The 13,335-nt window shown below is 36.1% G+C and overlaps 1 protein-coding gene across 1 annotated transcript in view; it reads right to left on the reverse strand.

The window, feature by feature from the left end:
- The window catches only part of DZIP3 (DAZ interacting zinc finger protein 3), a 103,785-nt gene that overhangs the window by 13,344 nt on the left and 77,106 nt on the right, over positions 1 to 13,335 (reverse strand). The window contains 5 exon segments of the mRNA XM_012645921.1: positions 198 to 323; positions 5,561 to 5,662; positions 7,489 to 7,576; positions 9,524 to 9,627; positions 11,145 to 11,241. Coding sequence (XP_012501375.1) covers positions 198 to 323; positions 5,561 to 5,662; positions 7,489 to 7,576; positions 9,524 to 9,627; positions 11,145 to 11,241 — 517 coding nt within the window.

The following is a 13,335-nucleotide window of genomic DNA, read 5'->3' on the forward strand; positions in this document are numbered from 1 at the left end:
TTGCCTGTTTTAAATAATATATGTAATACTCTTAGCAAAATGCTTCACGGGAAGTATTCATTCAATTATCATCATCACTGCCATCACTCATCATTATCCATACCCAATAAATAAACAAAGAGAAAATATTCCTTCAGGAAGCCCGCTATAGTGATAAAAAATTAGTTCATGTCTTTTCCATCAAGAAAGGATCTTACCAGGGGGCCTCTAGGTTGGCCAGGTGCAGAAATGACTCCAGGGCAAACTGCAGGCATTTGAGGAACAGTAAGTATGGGTCTAAAGAAAGATTCTTTCACAAGGGGTCTTCCCAGGAACTGCTGCATCTAAATAGAAAAAGTAAAAAGTTAAAACAAACAAAAAACCCATACACATTTATGTGTTTACATGGGCAATGATGTAAATTCATAGAGCAATGTGTAAGGGGAAATAGTAATTTGAAATACAGATACAAAGCATATTAGAAACAATCTATATCGGAACATTAGGTAAATGTATGAATATCTGAAAAAGCAAAGGGCAATGACATATACCAGAAAGAGCATTACAAAAGAGAGTAAAGAATTGCATTCTATAAAGTCCCACTTTTCTCCACCTAGCTGGGCAAGCTTGGATGCCAAGCTTCTAATCTATAAAATGAGACGGTTAGGTGAGGTAACAATATAGGACTAGGCAAAGGGGATTCTCAGTGAGTGTTGTCTATGTTGGTGGACACTACTGATACTCAGGAATTTCACAAAAGAACTCAAAGTTATCCATAGAAAATATTTCTTTCTCTATTATGTACTGGAGGCACCACTTGATGAAATCCCAACTTCATGTTTAGCTCCAAGAAAGTAGAAAGATGAAGTGGGGTAGGCCTGGGGGATAAACTCTCCTACAGTGACTTATAGATATATTTGTCGGTGTTACTGTACTTCCCAGGGGCTTGTGGATAACTAGACCTCATTCCCAGCTATGGATAGGAAAAATACCTTGTTGGTTGAAGTTCAGAAGAGGACAGACTTATTGAACACGTACCATGTGCCAGGCCTGACATAAAGCAGGAAGAGTTCAATAACAATCTAAGTAAACACATGAACAATATCAACATAGCTCTAAGTGACAATCCTAAAATTAGCATGTGACAAGTAAATGGGGAACTTTTACAATGGATAGATTGGGTTGACATTTGATTCTTAACATCACTAAAGAAGAGACATCATATGCCTTCTAGGCAAGAAAAAGACATTTTGAGACAACTGGGGAAATATAAATTTTAACTATATTTTAGATATTAAAATTATAATTTTCTTAGGTAAGATAATGGTGTTATGACTATATCTAATAAGAGTTCCTCATCTTTTAGGATATATACTAAAGTAAAAATAGATACAATTATATGATATCTGGGGTTTGCTTTAACATATTCAGGTAGAGAGGAAGAACGGGATAATATAAAACAAGATCGAAAAAATGTTGATAATATTGAAGCTGACTCTTAGGTTTGCAGAGGTTGATTATACTATTTTTATATATGTCTTAAGTTTTTAATGATGTAAAGTTTTTAAAGAATAAAAAAATGGTGGGTACTGAGCCAATAGTCCTGCCCTTGGAGAACCACTATTACCTAACACTTTTTTAATTTCTATTTTTAATTGACACATAATAATTGTGCATATTTATGGGGTATAATGTGATATTTTGATACATGTATACATTGTATAATGATCAAATAAGGGTAATTAACATATCCATCACCTCGAACATTTATTATTTCTTTGTTGTTGAAATATGCTCTAGCTATTTTGAGATATATAATACCTTGTTACCTATAGTCACCCTACTATGCAACAGAACACCAGAACTTATTCTTCCTTCTAATTGTAACTTTGTACCCAATGACCAACCTCTCCCCCTTCTCTCTACCCTTTCTCAGTCTTGGTTACTACTGTTCTATTCATTGTTTCTATGAGATCAACCTTTTTTAGATTCCACATATGAGTGAGATCATGCAGTATTTGTCTTTCTGTGCCTGGCTTATTTCACTTAACATAATATCCTCCAGGCTCATCATGTTATTGCAAATGACAGGATTTCATTCTTTTTATGGCTGAATAGTATTCCATTGTATATTTATAACACATTTTCTTTATCTATTCAATCTTTATGGACACTTAGGTTGTTTCCATATCTTAGCAATTGTGAATAACGCTGCAATGAACACAGGAGTGCAGATATCTCTTTAAGATACGAAGTTCATTTCCTTTGGATATATACCCAGCAGTGAAATTGTTGGATCACATGGTAGCTCTATTTTTAATTATTTGAGGAACTGTTGTGCTGTTTTCAATAATAGCTATACTAAATTACATTCCCACCAACAGTGTACAAGGACTCCCTTTTCTCCACATCTTTGTCAACATTTGGTTTGTTTTGTCACTTTAATAGTAGTCATTCGAACTGGAGTGAGGTGATATCTCACTGTGGCTTTGATCCGCATTTCCCTGAATTCTTCCCGACCATGACCATGGGATATCTTTTCATTTATATGTGTCCTTCTCAATTTCTTTCATCAATGTTTTATAGTTTAAACAGTATAGTGATCTTTTAACTTCTTTGTTAAATTTATTCCCAGGTATTTCTTTTTAGTAGCTATTGTATATGGGATTGTTTTCTTGAGTTCACTATTAGCATACAGAAATGCTACTAGTTTTTATATGTCGACTTTGTATTTTGCAACTTTACTGAATTCATGTATTAGCTCCAGGAGTTTTTTGGTGGAATCTTTGGGATTTTCTATACGTAAGATCATGTTGTCTGCAAACTGGGACAGTTTGACTTCCTCTTTTCCAATCTGGATGCCTTTTATTTCTTTCTCTTGCCTAACTACTCTGGCTAGGACTTCTAGTACTATGTTGCATATAAGTGGGCATCTTTGACTTGTTCCAGATCTTAGTGGAAAAGCCTTCAACTGTTTGTCATATATGGCCTTCATTGTGTTGAGGTATGTACCTTCTATACCTAATTTGTTGAGAGTTTTTATCACGAAGCAATGTTGAATTTTGTCAAACATTTTTCTGTATCTTTTGAAATGATCATATGGTTTTCATCCTTCATTCTGTTGATGTCATGTGTCATATATACCAATTTGGGTACATTAAACCATCCTTACATCCCTGGAATAAATCCCACTTGATCATTGTGAATGATCTTTTTAACACTTCCTTGAGAATTAAATAGCCAGGGTACAAAAATCAAGTCATAATGAAACATGTAAAATTACTGGGTTACGCTGGGAATGGTCCATATTATGGTAGAGTTCTCAAGGTAGACTACTATACATTTTAAGTCTGGTGACCATTCCTTAGAATGCTAGAATCTCAGAGATAGATGAGACTTTAGTGATCAGATCATCTAGTACAATTTCCTAATTTATTCATGGGAAAATCAAAATCCAAAACAGCTGATTTTCCCAAGACCAATGTATTTCTTCACAAAGTTAAGATCTGAATCCAGACCTCTCTAGTGTACTTCCGTTGTATAACACCAGCTCAAATTATAACCAATAGCACTGTAACATTTCTAGCTGTTTTTCTCTCAACTTCTCTCTTCTAAAGCTTCATGGTCACTAATACTTGCACTTTAACACAACTGTGAGTCAAGCACAGCAGTGACTCTGATTAGGAAGCACAAAAGATACATGTGTACCCCTCAGGTTGTTAGCAAAGGATGCTTATGAATTACCATACAGCGTAAATGCCAGTAGGTTTTTGCGCTTAACTAAACCTGGGTAAGCCACATCAGACATGAGAAAGTCTGCAAAGGAATAAAGGTCTAGAGGTGCAGTCCCCAACTCCCAGGCTGCAGATGAGTGCTGGTCTGTGGCCTGTTAGGAACTGGGCTACAGAGCAGGAGGTGAGCGGCAGGAGAGCAAGGGACGCTTCATCTGTATTCACAGGTGCTCCCCATTGCTCACATCACTGCCTGAGTACTGCTTCCTGTCAGATCAGTGGTGGCATTAAATTCTCACAGGAGCCCAAACCCTACTGTAAACTGCACATGCGAGGGATCTAGGTTGCACACTCCTTGTGAAAGTCTAATGCCTAATGATCTGAGGTGGAGCTGAGTTGGTGGTGCTAGCACTGGAGAGCAGCCGCAAATACAGATTATCGTTAGCAGAGAGATTTAAATGCACAGTAAATGTAATGCGCTTGAATCATCTCAAAACTATCCTCCTTCCCCAGTCCGTGGAAAAACTGTCTTCAATGAAACCAGTCCCTGGTGCCAAAAAGGTTGGGGACTGCTGGTCTAGAGGATCTGGAGGTCAAGGTTTGACTATGTTTGTCAGCTATGGAACATAACTGGTACCAGACAACCAAGGCTTATGTGGGTCTGGTTCTGGGAAACTCCAAAGAACGCCTCTGAATCTAGCTTCACAGTCTCTGGAGCCATTTTATATTTAGAGTAATGGGAGAGTTTAACTACAATCTAAGGGCAGTATTTTGAATATGGGCACAAGGTCCAGATATTTAGACATCCTACCAAAAATACATGTTACGACAGGGATTTCTCTGTCAGCTACTTAACACATTCCTTCTCAGGGTGGTTGGGCATGATGATGATCCAAGCCTAGAATAATAATGTTCATAAAGCAATGCTCCTATAGAAACTGAATTGATCAAAAATATGAAAGGCAACAGTATCATTCTAAGCTACCGCTCACAGTGTATAATACATAATTCTTTTAGCTCTAGATTCTGCTTTTGAAATACACAGCATAACTACATCCAATTCATATAATTTTTTATTTTTTTTTTTTATTCAACCATGAGTAGAAATAACATTTTCAGAGCTCTACTACAAGCAGGAGTCCTGATATCAAAAGTCATCTGCCCCCAAATATCTTACACCTTTCTTCTCTTCCTAGCCCCAGATCTGTTATGATAATAAAATTATCACATAATGATAACCTCTTAAAAAGGTCTTTTGGAAAACTGTGTGAATTTACTAGGTTAGGCTACTATGTTTCCCAGAAGGGTAACATAAATAGTATAGTATAGATATTAGTTTATCTGATTAAGATCCATTGGCCCCTAACAACAAGCAGAGAAAGGGTATATGTGGAAGCTATCCTTGCTGTTGAAGGCAGAATAGAATATAAAACTTAAGGAAAAGAAAGTCTAAAGTGGAAGTGAGGAGGGGTGATGTCCAGCCTTCCAGGGTATAATGCTAAAATGCTTCAGTCATCTAGTGGTAACATAAGGGCACTGGGAATTCTGAGTATTCACCAGTTATCTCCCATGATGTAGGAGAGATTGATGCGATAAGTGAGAGAATACTACTCTAATGACATGAAATGTATCACTAATATCCAGTGATATAACCTACTGTCTAGGGCTCAGCTGAGCCGGCCAACTAATTATATCATCTGGTGACTAGTAGGTATGGTCATAATTACAACCGATAATGTGCCTATTCCATTTTGAACACACACTAAACATGCCGCAAATTCAGTGTTTTACAGCCTTTACCATTTTGTCAAAATGAAGATGGCAATTTTTCAGAATGTGATATTTCTTACCAGTATCTCAGGACTGGGTGGTGGGGGGGGAAGCTGGACTGGAGGCAAGGTACTCAAGGCAAATCCTTGCTTTACCTTGTTGATTTGTTCATTGTACTGTGTCTGGTAGAGGAAGAGTAAAAATATTTTAGAGCACGATCAACTTTAAAGAAACAACATATGGGAATACTTGATGTAGTTTTTAATAATATAGAATAGTGGTTCCCAAGCTATGGTCAGAAATAATATTAAAAAAAAAGCTTCTGAAATAAAAACAATTCTAGAGACCACTATCTCCACAAGTAAATAGCTGTATTTTTTTTTTTTTTTTTTTGAGACAGAGTCTCACTCTTTTGCCCGGGCTAGAGTGAGTGCCGTGGCGTCAGCCTAGCTCACAGCAACCTCAAACTCCTGGGCTCAAGTGATCCTTCTGCCTCAGCCTCCCGAGTAGCTGGGACTACAGGCATGCGCCACCATGCTCGGCTAATTTTTTTCTATATATTTGTAGTTGGCCGATTAATTTCTTTTTAATTTTAGTAGAGGCGGGGTCTCACTCTTGCTCAGGCTGGTCTCGACCTCCTGAGCTCAAACAATCCACCCGCCTCGGCCTCCCAGAGTGCTAGGATTACAGGCATGAGCCACCACGCCTGGCCTAGCTGTATTTTTAAAAAAGGTTGATTGACAAGAAACAGAGACACATAATTCACAGATCCTTGTGGTAATCCCCCAAGTGTTTCCATAATTTTCAGCTCTAAAATAGAAACCACTGTTACAAAGTAAACAAGGGCTAAAGATTCAAGAAGATATAAATAATATACTGCCTAGTAAATAGAGAAAAGAAAATGTATTTGTAACAAAGAGATGAACTACTTACATTAATTTTAAAAACTGAAGGAAAAATTCTAGATAATTATTAAATCGGTACATTTTGTTTATCTCAAAAGCTATACCCCTGGTTAGCTCTAGCTCCATATATATTTTATTCTCTTGCATTTTGCCAAAAATGAAACTCCAATCCTGAAAGTTTAACAACATGCTTTCAACACTTTTTGGCATTGTCCCTATTTTGCTTTATCATATTATTTTGTAAACAACCCACAAGAACTGAAAAATAAAGTCTTATAAAACAAAACATTTTAAAAAACTTCCACATAGAGGACATGTGCTTGGAAGAAAACAAGGATAGACAGTAAGGGGCAGCTCTTTTGAGGCCACAACTTTGAATAAACCCAACAGAAATGCTAAGCATCACTAAAGGCTGAGTAAAAGTCTATAGAGTAACAGTCAAAACTACCAAGGAAGAAACTGGACAAGTCTACAGTGCTTTCAGGCAGCACTTTACAAACAGAACATCATTGTTTTTTTGCTAGTAGTGCTGTGAAATCACAAAACAATCAATATTATATATCAACCTTAATATATAAATATAAAAAGATTCTAAAACCAAATTCATAAATATTCAGTGGGTTATCTCTTTAGATTACCTTTAGCACAGTCCTAATTCTATTAAATCAATAATTAAGAATTTACTGTTTTCATTATGGAATAATTATGTAAAAAGTTAAGACTAAGTACTAATACAGGCCTATTTGATCTTCCTTTTAATTCTGTAAATACATTACTAATGAGACCAAGTCAAGACATTTAGCTTTAGGGCAGAGTAAGCTTTGAAATTTTAGGAAAATTAGGTGTGAGGCACAATTTTTGAGTTTATCATTTCCTGGACTAAGGGATCTACAAGACTACATGTATGAGTTTAGTAGGCTATCTATAATCAACTACATGTAAGTAATTAATCTCAAATTGAAGAAATAAATTTTAATTACTGAAAGAAAAAATATATTCTTTCTTAAATTTCTCTATTAATTGCTTTTAGAGTTAGATGCCTTCTAACTTTATATCATCCATAACATTCAGCCAATTTACTCTAAACGTACTTCAGGACTTACCCTGAGGAATGCAATCTTGTTTCTAACATCTGTCACAATGGCATTCCAACTATCTACCGCAGCCTTTAATTGAAGTGATTCTAGGTTGCTGATGTAGAAAAGGAGACACAAGAGAAAGCACTTTATTTTTATGTAACACTTAGGTTTCCAAAAATTTCCATTATGTTTTCTAGCACTGTGGTCCCCAACCCCCGGCCATCAATGTGTTAGGAACCTGGATGCACAGCAGGAGGTGAGCAGCAGGCAAGCAAACCTCCATCTGTATTTATAGCCACTCCCTATCACTTGCATCACCACCTGAGCTCCACCACCTGTCAGATCAGCGGTGGCATTAGATTCTCATAGGAGTGTGAACCCTGCTGTAAACTGCACACGCAAGGGATCTAGGTTGCCTGCTCCTTGTGAAAATCTAATGCCGGATGATCTGAGGTGGTGATGCTAGCACTGGGGAGCGGCAGCAAATACAGATTATCATTAGCAGAGAGGTTTGACTGCACAATAAATGTAATGTGCTTGAATCATCCCGAAACCATCCCCCCCACCGGTCCCTGGTCCATGGAAAAATTGTTTTCCATGAAACCAGTCCTGGTACCAAAAAGGCTGGGGATCACTGTTGTAGAATACATGCATATAACATAAAACAAAGAAATGACCCCATCACTGACAATTACCTCAAATGGACACAAAGATGTACAGAAGGGCTTGTTATTAAAAATTAAAAACAAAAACTAGTAATATAAAGAATTCTTTTTTTCAAGAGCAAATATAATTGATGTTTGCAGAACACCAAGTTTTTTTCTATCTTGGCAATATTTTTTAGCACATATTATAAAATTTTTGTACAGGAATAACTCTAATGAAGTAGGGAAGCAGAGAAGGCCAAACAGGGAATTGCCTTAGTCATCTAATACAGGGGCATTCTCAAAAATATTGACCCATCTTAGTAGCACGTTTTGGACTATCTATATATTAACCCTGACATCACAGAGCCACGGTTGGCTTATGCAGTTCCTTTGCAAATTAGAAAAACAAATTGCCTCTGGTAGGGCAAATTATAAGTACCTTCTCTGTGTGGATGAATGAGGTTGCAGCCTTTGTGCAGTGCATAAACTGCACAAACACAACAGCTCTACCTTTAGGGTCCGCCATCTCTAAAAGAGAGATTTCATACAGTCTTTCTAAAGGTTCTGTATGTTACAACATCCCCCCTGCAGTATCACCCAGCCCAACAGTTTTACAAGAGCTGGACAAGTTATAACCAAGTATCATCTCATATAAAGAGGCTTCATAATATTCTAATTTATGGAGCACCCTTTCTCCTAGCAAGCAAAGACAGACTGATCACTTAAGACAGTACTTCCCTGACCTGAAAGCATATCAGAATCTTACTAAACATTGGAGACTGATTCTTCAGAATTAAAGAACAATGGTGATCATTAAAATGCTGACCATTTTAAAAAGTGATGATGTCTTGGTCCCAGAGATTTAATTCCAGAAGTTTGAAGGTACACCCTTTAAGATTATAAATTTAAGGAGAATTTCAAGCAACCTGTCCAATATTGAAAATACTCTATAATTACTATAAAAGCACAGCAGAAAATTGCCTTTAATATGTGGTTTTAGGTGTTAATACTGATTTTTTACTCAATGCATTCCAAAAGTATTTAAAATTAAGCCTTAGAAGGGAAAACAATTAGAAAAAAGTCTTCCAATTAGAATCTACCTTGTTTTGTAAATATCTGGTCTTCATGCTTGGCTCTGACTGATACTTTTGATCTATTTCACTATAGAGGAAGGGGAAAATCTTTCAGCAGCTATTACTGCACTCAGTAAACTTCTCCGTACTTTGGCAGAGACAACAAAGTATAAGCATCAAAGTAACTAAATGACTTTTGAGGTTTAAAAAAAACAAGAGCTTCTTTACACCAAAGACTCTGATGTTATATATGTAAAACACATCACAGATATGTTCAACCTTGGAGACACTTGTGAATATCTCTGAGATCAAGATGCATTAGAAAGAGGGAAAGATTACCTTGCTGCCATGTGAGTCACCCTGGCAAGCTGACTGAGACACTCCTTTTCAGTCTGCTCTAGATGAAGCAAACCAAAATCTCTACGACACTGTAAAAAATACACCTATGGGTTTTTGAGAGAAAGAGAGATGTTGAAGGTGTCCTTCTTATAAATGAACATTCTCTTCTCAATCATCTCAAGTAAATTTTAAGCTATTTTTCAATTTCTTCCAACAGTACCTGGGCTTTTTGACCATTCAAGATACATGTGAAAGCTTTTTTGATCAAGGCATGTCTACAATTCTAATTTCCTTCTTCAATGGTTACTGGGTTGGTAAACATTCCTAGAACATTACTTTTCAATCTTGCAAACATTACTTTTCAAACTCATACTGGAATGACCTTAGAAACTTTAAAAAAAATGATGCCTTGGTCCCAGAGATTCTAATTTCATTGATACTGGATATAGCCTGGGCATTGGGATTTTTTAAAGCTCTTGGGTAACTCTAACATGCAGCAAAATTTGAGAACACTCAAAAGAAGTCTTGCTATTTTTTCTCTTCACTGATGAAAAGGCAATAAAATAATCAGACCAGAGAGATACAGTCCAATGGGCCTTGGAGATCATCTCTTCCAACATCCTTCCCATAGTAGGAAGCCTTTCCACATCATTACTGATGCACAATCATTTAGCCTCTATTTTTTACTACTAATCATTCAATATTCACTAAAAATATACTCTTGGACATTAAGTATTAGAAAGTTCTTCCTTCCTAAAATTAATAATGGAAGCAGAAAGAGGCCTTCTGACCAAAAACAGTGAAAAACAAAGTACACAAAATTGATCTTTTAAGGTAATCTGAACTTTTTCTCTTTTTAAAGATATAGCCCCAACACTATTCTTCATGGATTTTTGGTCCAGATATCATTCTTTGGTTGTTGACTTCTGGGATGCCAAGTACTCTGCTAGGTAACAGAGCTTACCCATGACACAGGTGGGAAGGTCTGTAATGCTTTTAACGTCAGCAAGCTTTCCAAAAATGTTAATCCTATTGTATATCAAGTTTGGTTATCTATAAATAAAAATTACATACACACATACAATCATATTTCTTTTGAGAGACCCCAGCTGTGGTATTCTAAGATAATTTAGAAGAAATTTGGTGACTATGAGAATCTGGAAAGTAAGTTGATATTTGACATTGGGGTGTACGATGTATATGTATTTTTGGAAGATCTGGATAGAAAATAGTAGACAAAGAAGATACTACGGCAGCAATAAAATGTTATTCTTAGAAGTTCTGCTTAGTGACCTGGCTTCATAAGAATTTTTCCAAGATGTCTGTATTTGCTGTAGATACTACAACAGACCAATTTCTTGCAGTCATTGGGGTAAAACAACATAAGATCATCAACACTGAAGTACTTTCATCCACAATATACCAATGAGTCAAAAAAAGCACAAGGCTTTGAGCTGCACTTTCCTGGCTGGTCCTAAGATGTCTTATTTCTGCTTATTCAAAAACAGTCTTTTAAAAATTCTTTAGTATATTAGTATACAAATAAAACTTCCCTTTCTCACTCCATGCCCATCTTCTCCCCGCCCCTCCCATCTCCTGCCTGCCCCCCTTTTTTTTTTACCTCAGCTGTTAAAGCTCTGCTAGTTTCTGCATTCAGTTTGCTTACGTATGTTTTCATTGTGCTTTCCAGATTATGTTTCTCCATTTCCCACTGAGATCTGAAATATATGATCATTAAAGAGTCAGCAATATTACAGCAACGATAACCTTTTTCATCTTATTCAGGAGGCAAAAAGATATGTTATACAATTAGTAGGAAATTATTTCTTGGAAAAGTATACAGCACATAAAAATAAGAGAAGACATTGCTCTATCCTACTGTTATCCTTTATTATCAAGAGTGTATAAGCTCTAAAGTTGTCAGGATAGAGGTTATGATTCAAACTTGGCTCTGAAATCAAGTTGTCTGAGGATGAATCTTAGCTCCACAACTTATTAAATGTAAAACCTTGGGCAAGTACAATGGACTGAATATTTGTGTCCTGCCAAAATTCATGTGTTGAAATCCTAAGCTCCAAGGTATTAGGAGGTGGTGCCATTGGGAGGTGATTAGTCATGAGGGTAGAATCCTCATGAATGGAATTAGTGCTCTTACAAAAGAGGACTGCGAGAGTTCCCTTGCTTCCCCTACTCTCCGCCTCTGCCATGTGAGGTTACAGTGAGATGGCAAATCTATGAGGAAGCAGATCCTCATTGGACACCAAATCTACTGGCACCTTGATCTTGGACTTCCCAGCCTCCAGAACCATGAGAAATACATTTCTGTTGTTTATAAGCCACCCAGTCAATGGTAGTTTATTATAGCTGTCCAAACTATGATAACAAGTTACTTAATTTCTGTATATCTCAGTTTCCTCACACATAAAAATGGAGAAAATTGTATTACTTACCTTAAAGAGCTGTTGTGAAAATTCATTCAGATAATATACATAAAGCACTTTGTGTTTGGCACGTAAGTACTAAATACACATTAGCTATTATCATTATTAATACACTTTACATAAAATAAAGTTTCTATAAGCTTTTTTGTATCCCAAGAATAGCAATCACAAAGGTTTTTATTATCCCTGTCATAAAGGGAAGTCACTGCATTAAAATACTTTACTGGTTATTTCAGGGCTCACATTCAACACCTTAGAATGAAAGCAAATCCTATACCTTGAGAGGTAAGAAAGGAGATGATGGTAAGGACATTGTTTATGAAGGACATTATGTAAAATGGCTACCTACGAGGTTTCTTTTTTTTCCCCATCTCAGCTTCCTACACTTGAGTCCCAGAATTCTACAGAATACAAATCAAATTCTGTCTTTAATGAAAACAATTAATTGAAAATAGAACATTATAACAGGGAATGTCACTAAAGCCATCCTCAATGTTTTATTATTAGAAACACACGGATGCCTGGGGACCAGGCAAACATTTATGAGACAATTGATAACAATATATTATAAATACCATTAAGAGTTTTTTGAGGGGAAGAAAATCACAAAATATTCAAGCAGATAGGAATTAATTATTGTCATTAAATAGTGTGCAAAATTTGCCTACAAGAAAAAAATAAAAAAATAAATTGGACTTTATCAAAATTAAAAACCTTAGTGCTTTAAATGACATCATCAAGAAAGTGAAAAGACAACCCACAGAATGGGAAAAAAACATTTGCTATCTACGTATCTGATAAGGGACTTGTATTCAAAACATAAAAAGAACTCTTAAAACTCAAAAATATAAAGACAATCCAATTTTTAAAATGGGCAAGGGATTTGAATAGACATTTCTCCAATAAGCACATGAAAAGATGCTCAACATAATTAATGGGAAAATGCAAATCAAAACCACAGTGATTACTTCACAAGTAATACGATGGGTAAAATAAAGGCAGATAATCTAACAAGTGTTGGGGAGAATGTGGAGAAACTAGAACCCTCATACATTGTTTGTGGGACTGTAATGTGTGCATTCACTTGGAAAACAGTCTGGCAGTTCTTAAAAAGTTAAACACAAAGTTTACTGATAACCCAGCATTCTATTCTGTGGTATATACCCAAGAGATATGAAAATACGTTCACAAAAAATCTGTATATAAATATTAATAGCATTATTCATAATAGCCAAAAAATGGAAATAAGCCAATGTCCATCAACTGATGAAAAATAAAATGTGGTATATTCAAAGAATAGAATATTATTTATCCATAAAAAGGAGTGGGTATTCACAACTAATGGACGCAGTGAGCGTTGTGGGGGGGAAA

This window comes from Propithecus coquereli, unplaced genomic scaffold (assembly GCF_000956105.1).
Source record: "Propithecus coquereli isolate 6110/MARCELLA unplaced genomic scaffold, Pcoq_1.0 Scaffold105, whole genome shotgun sequence".
Lineage (NCBI taxonomy): Eukaryota > Metazoa > Chordata > Mammalia > Primates > Indriidae > Propithecus > Propithecus coquereli.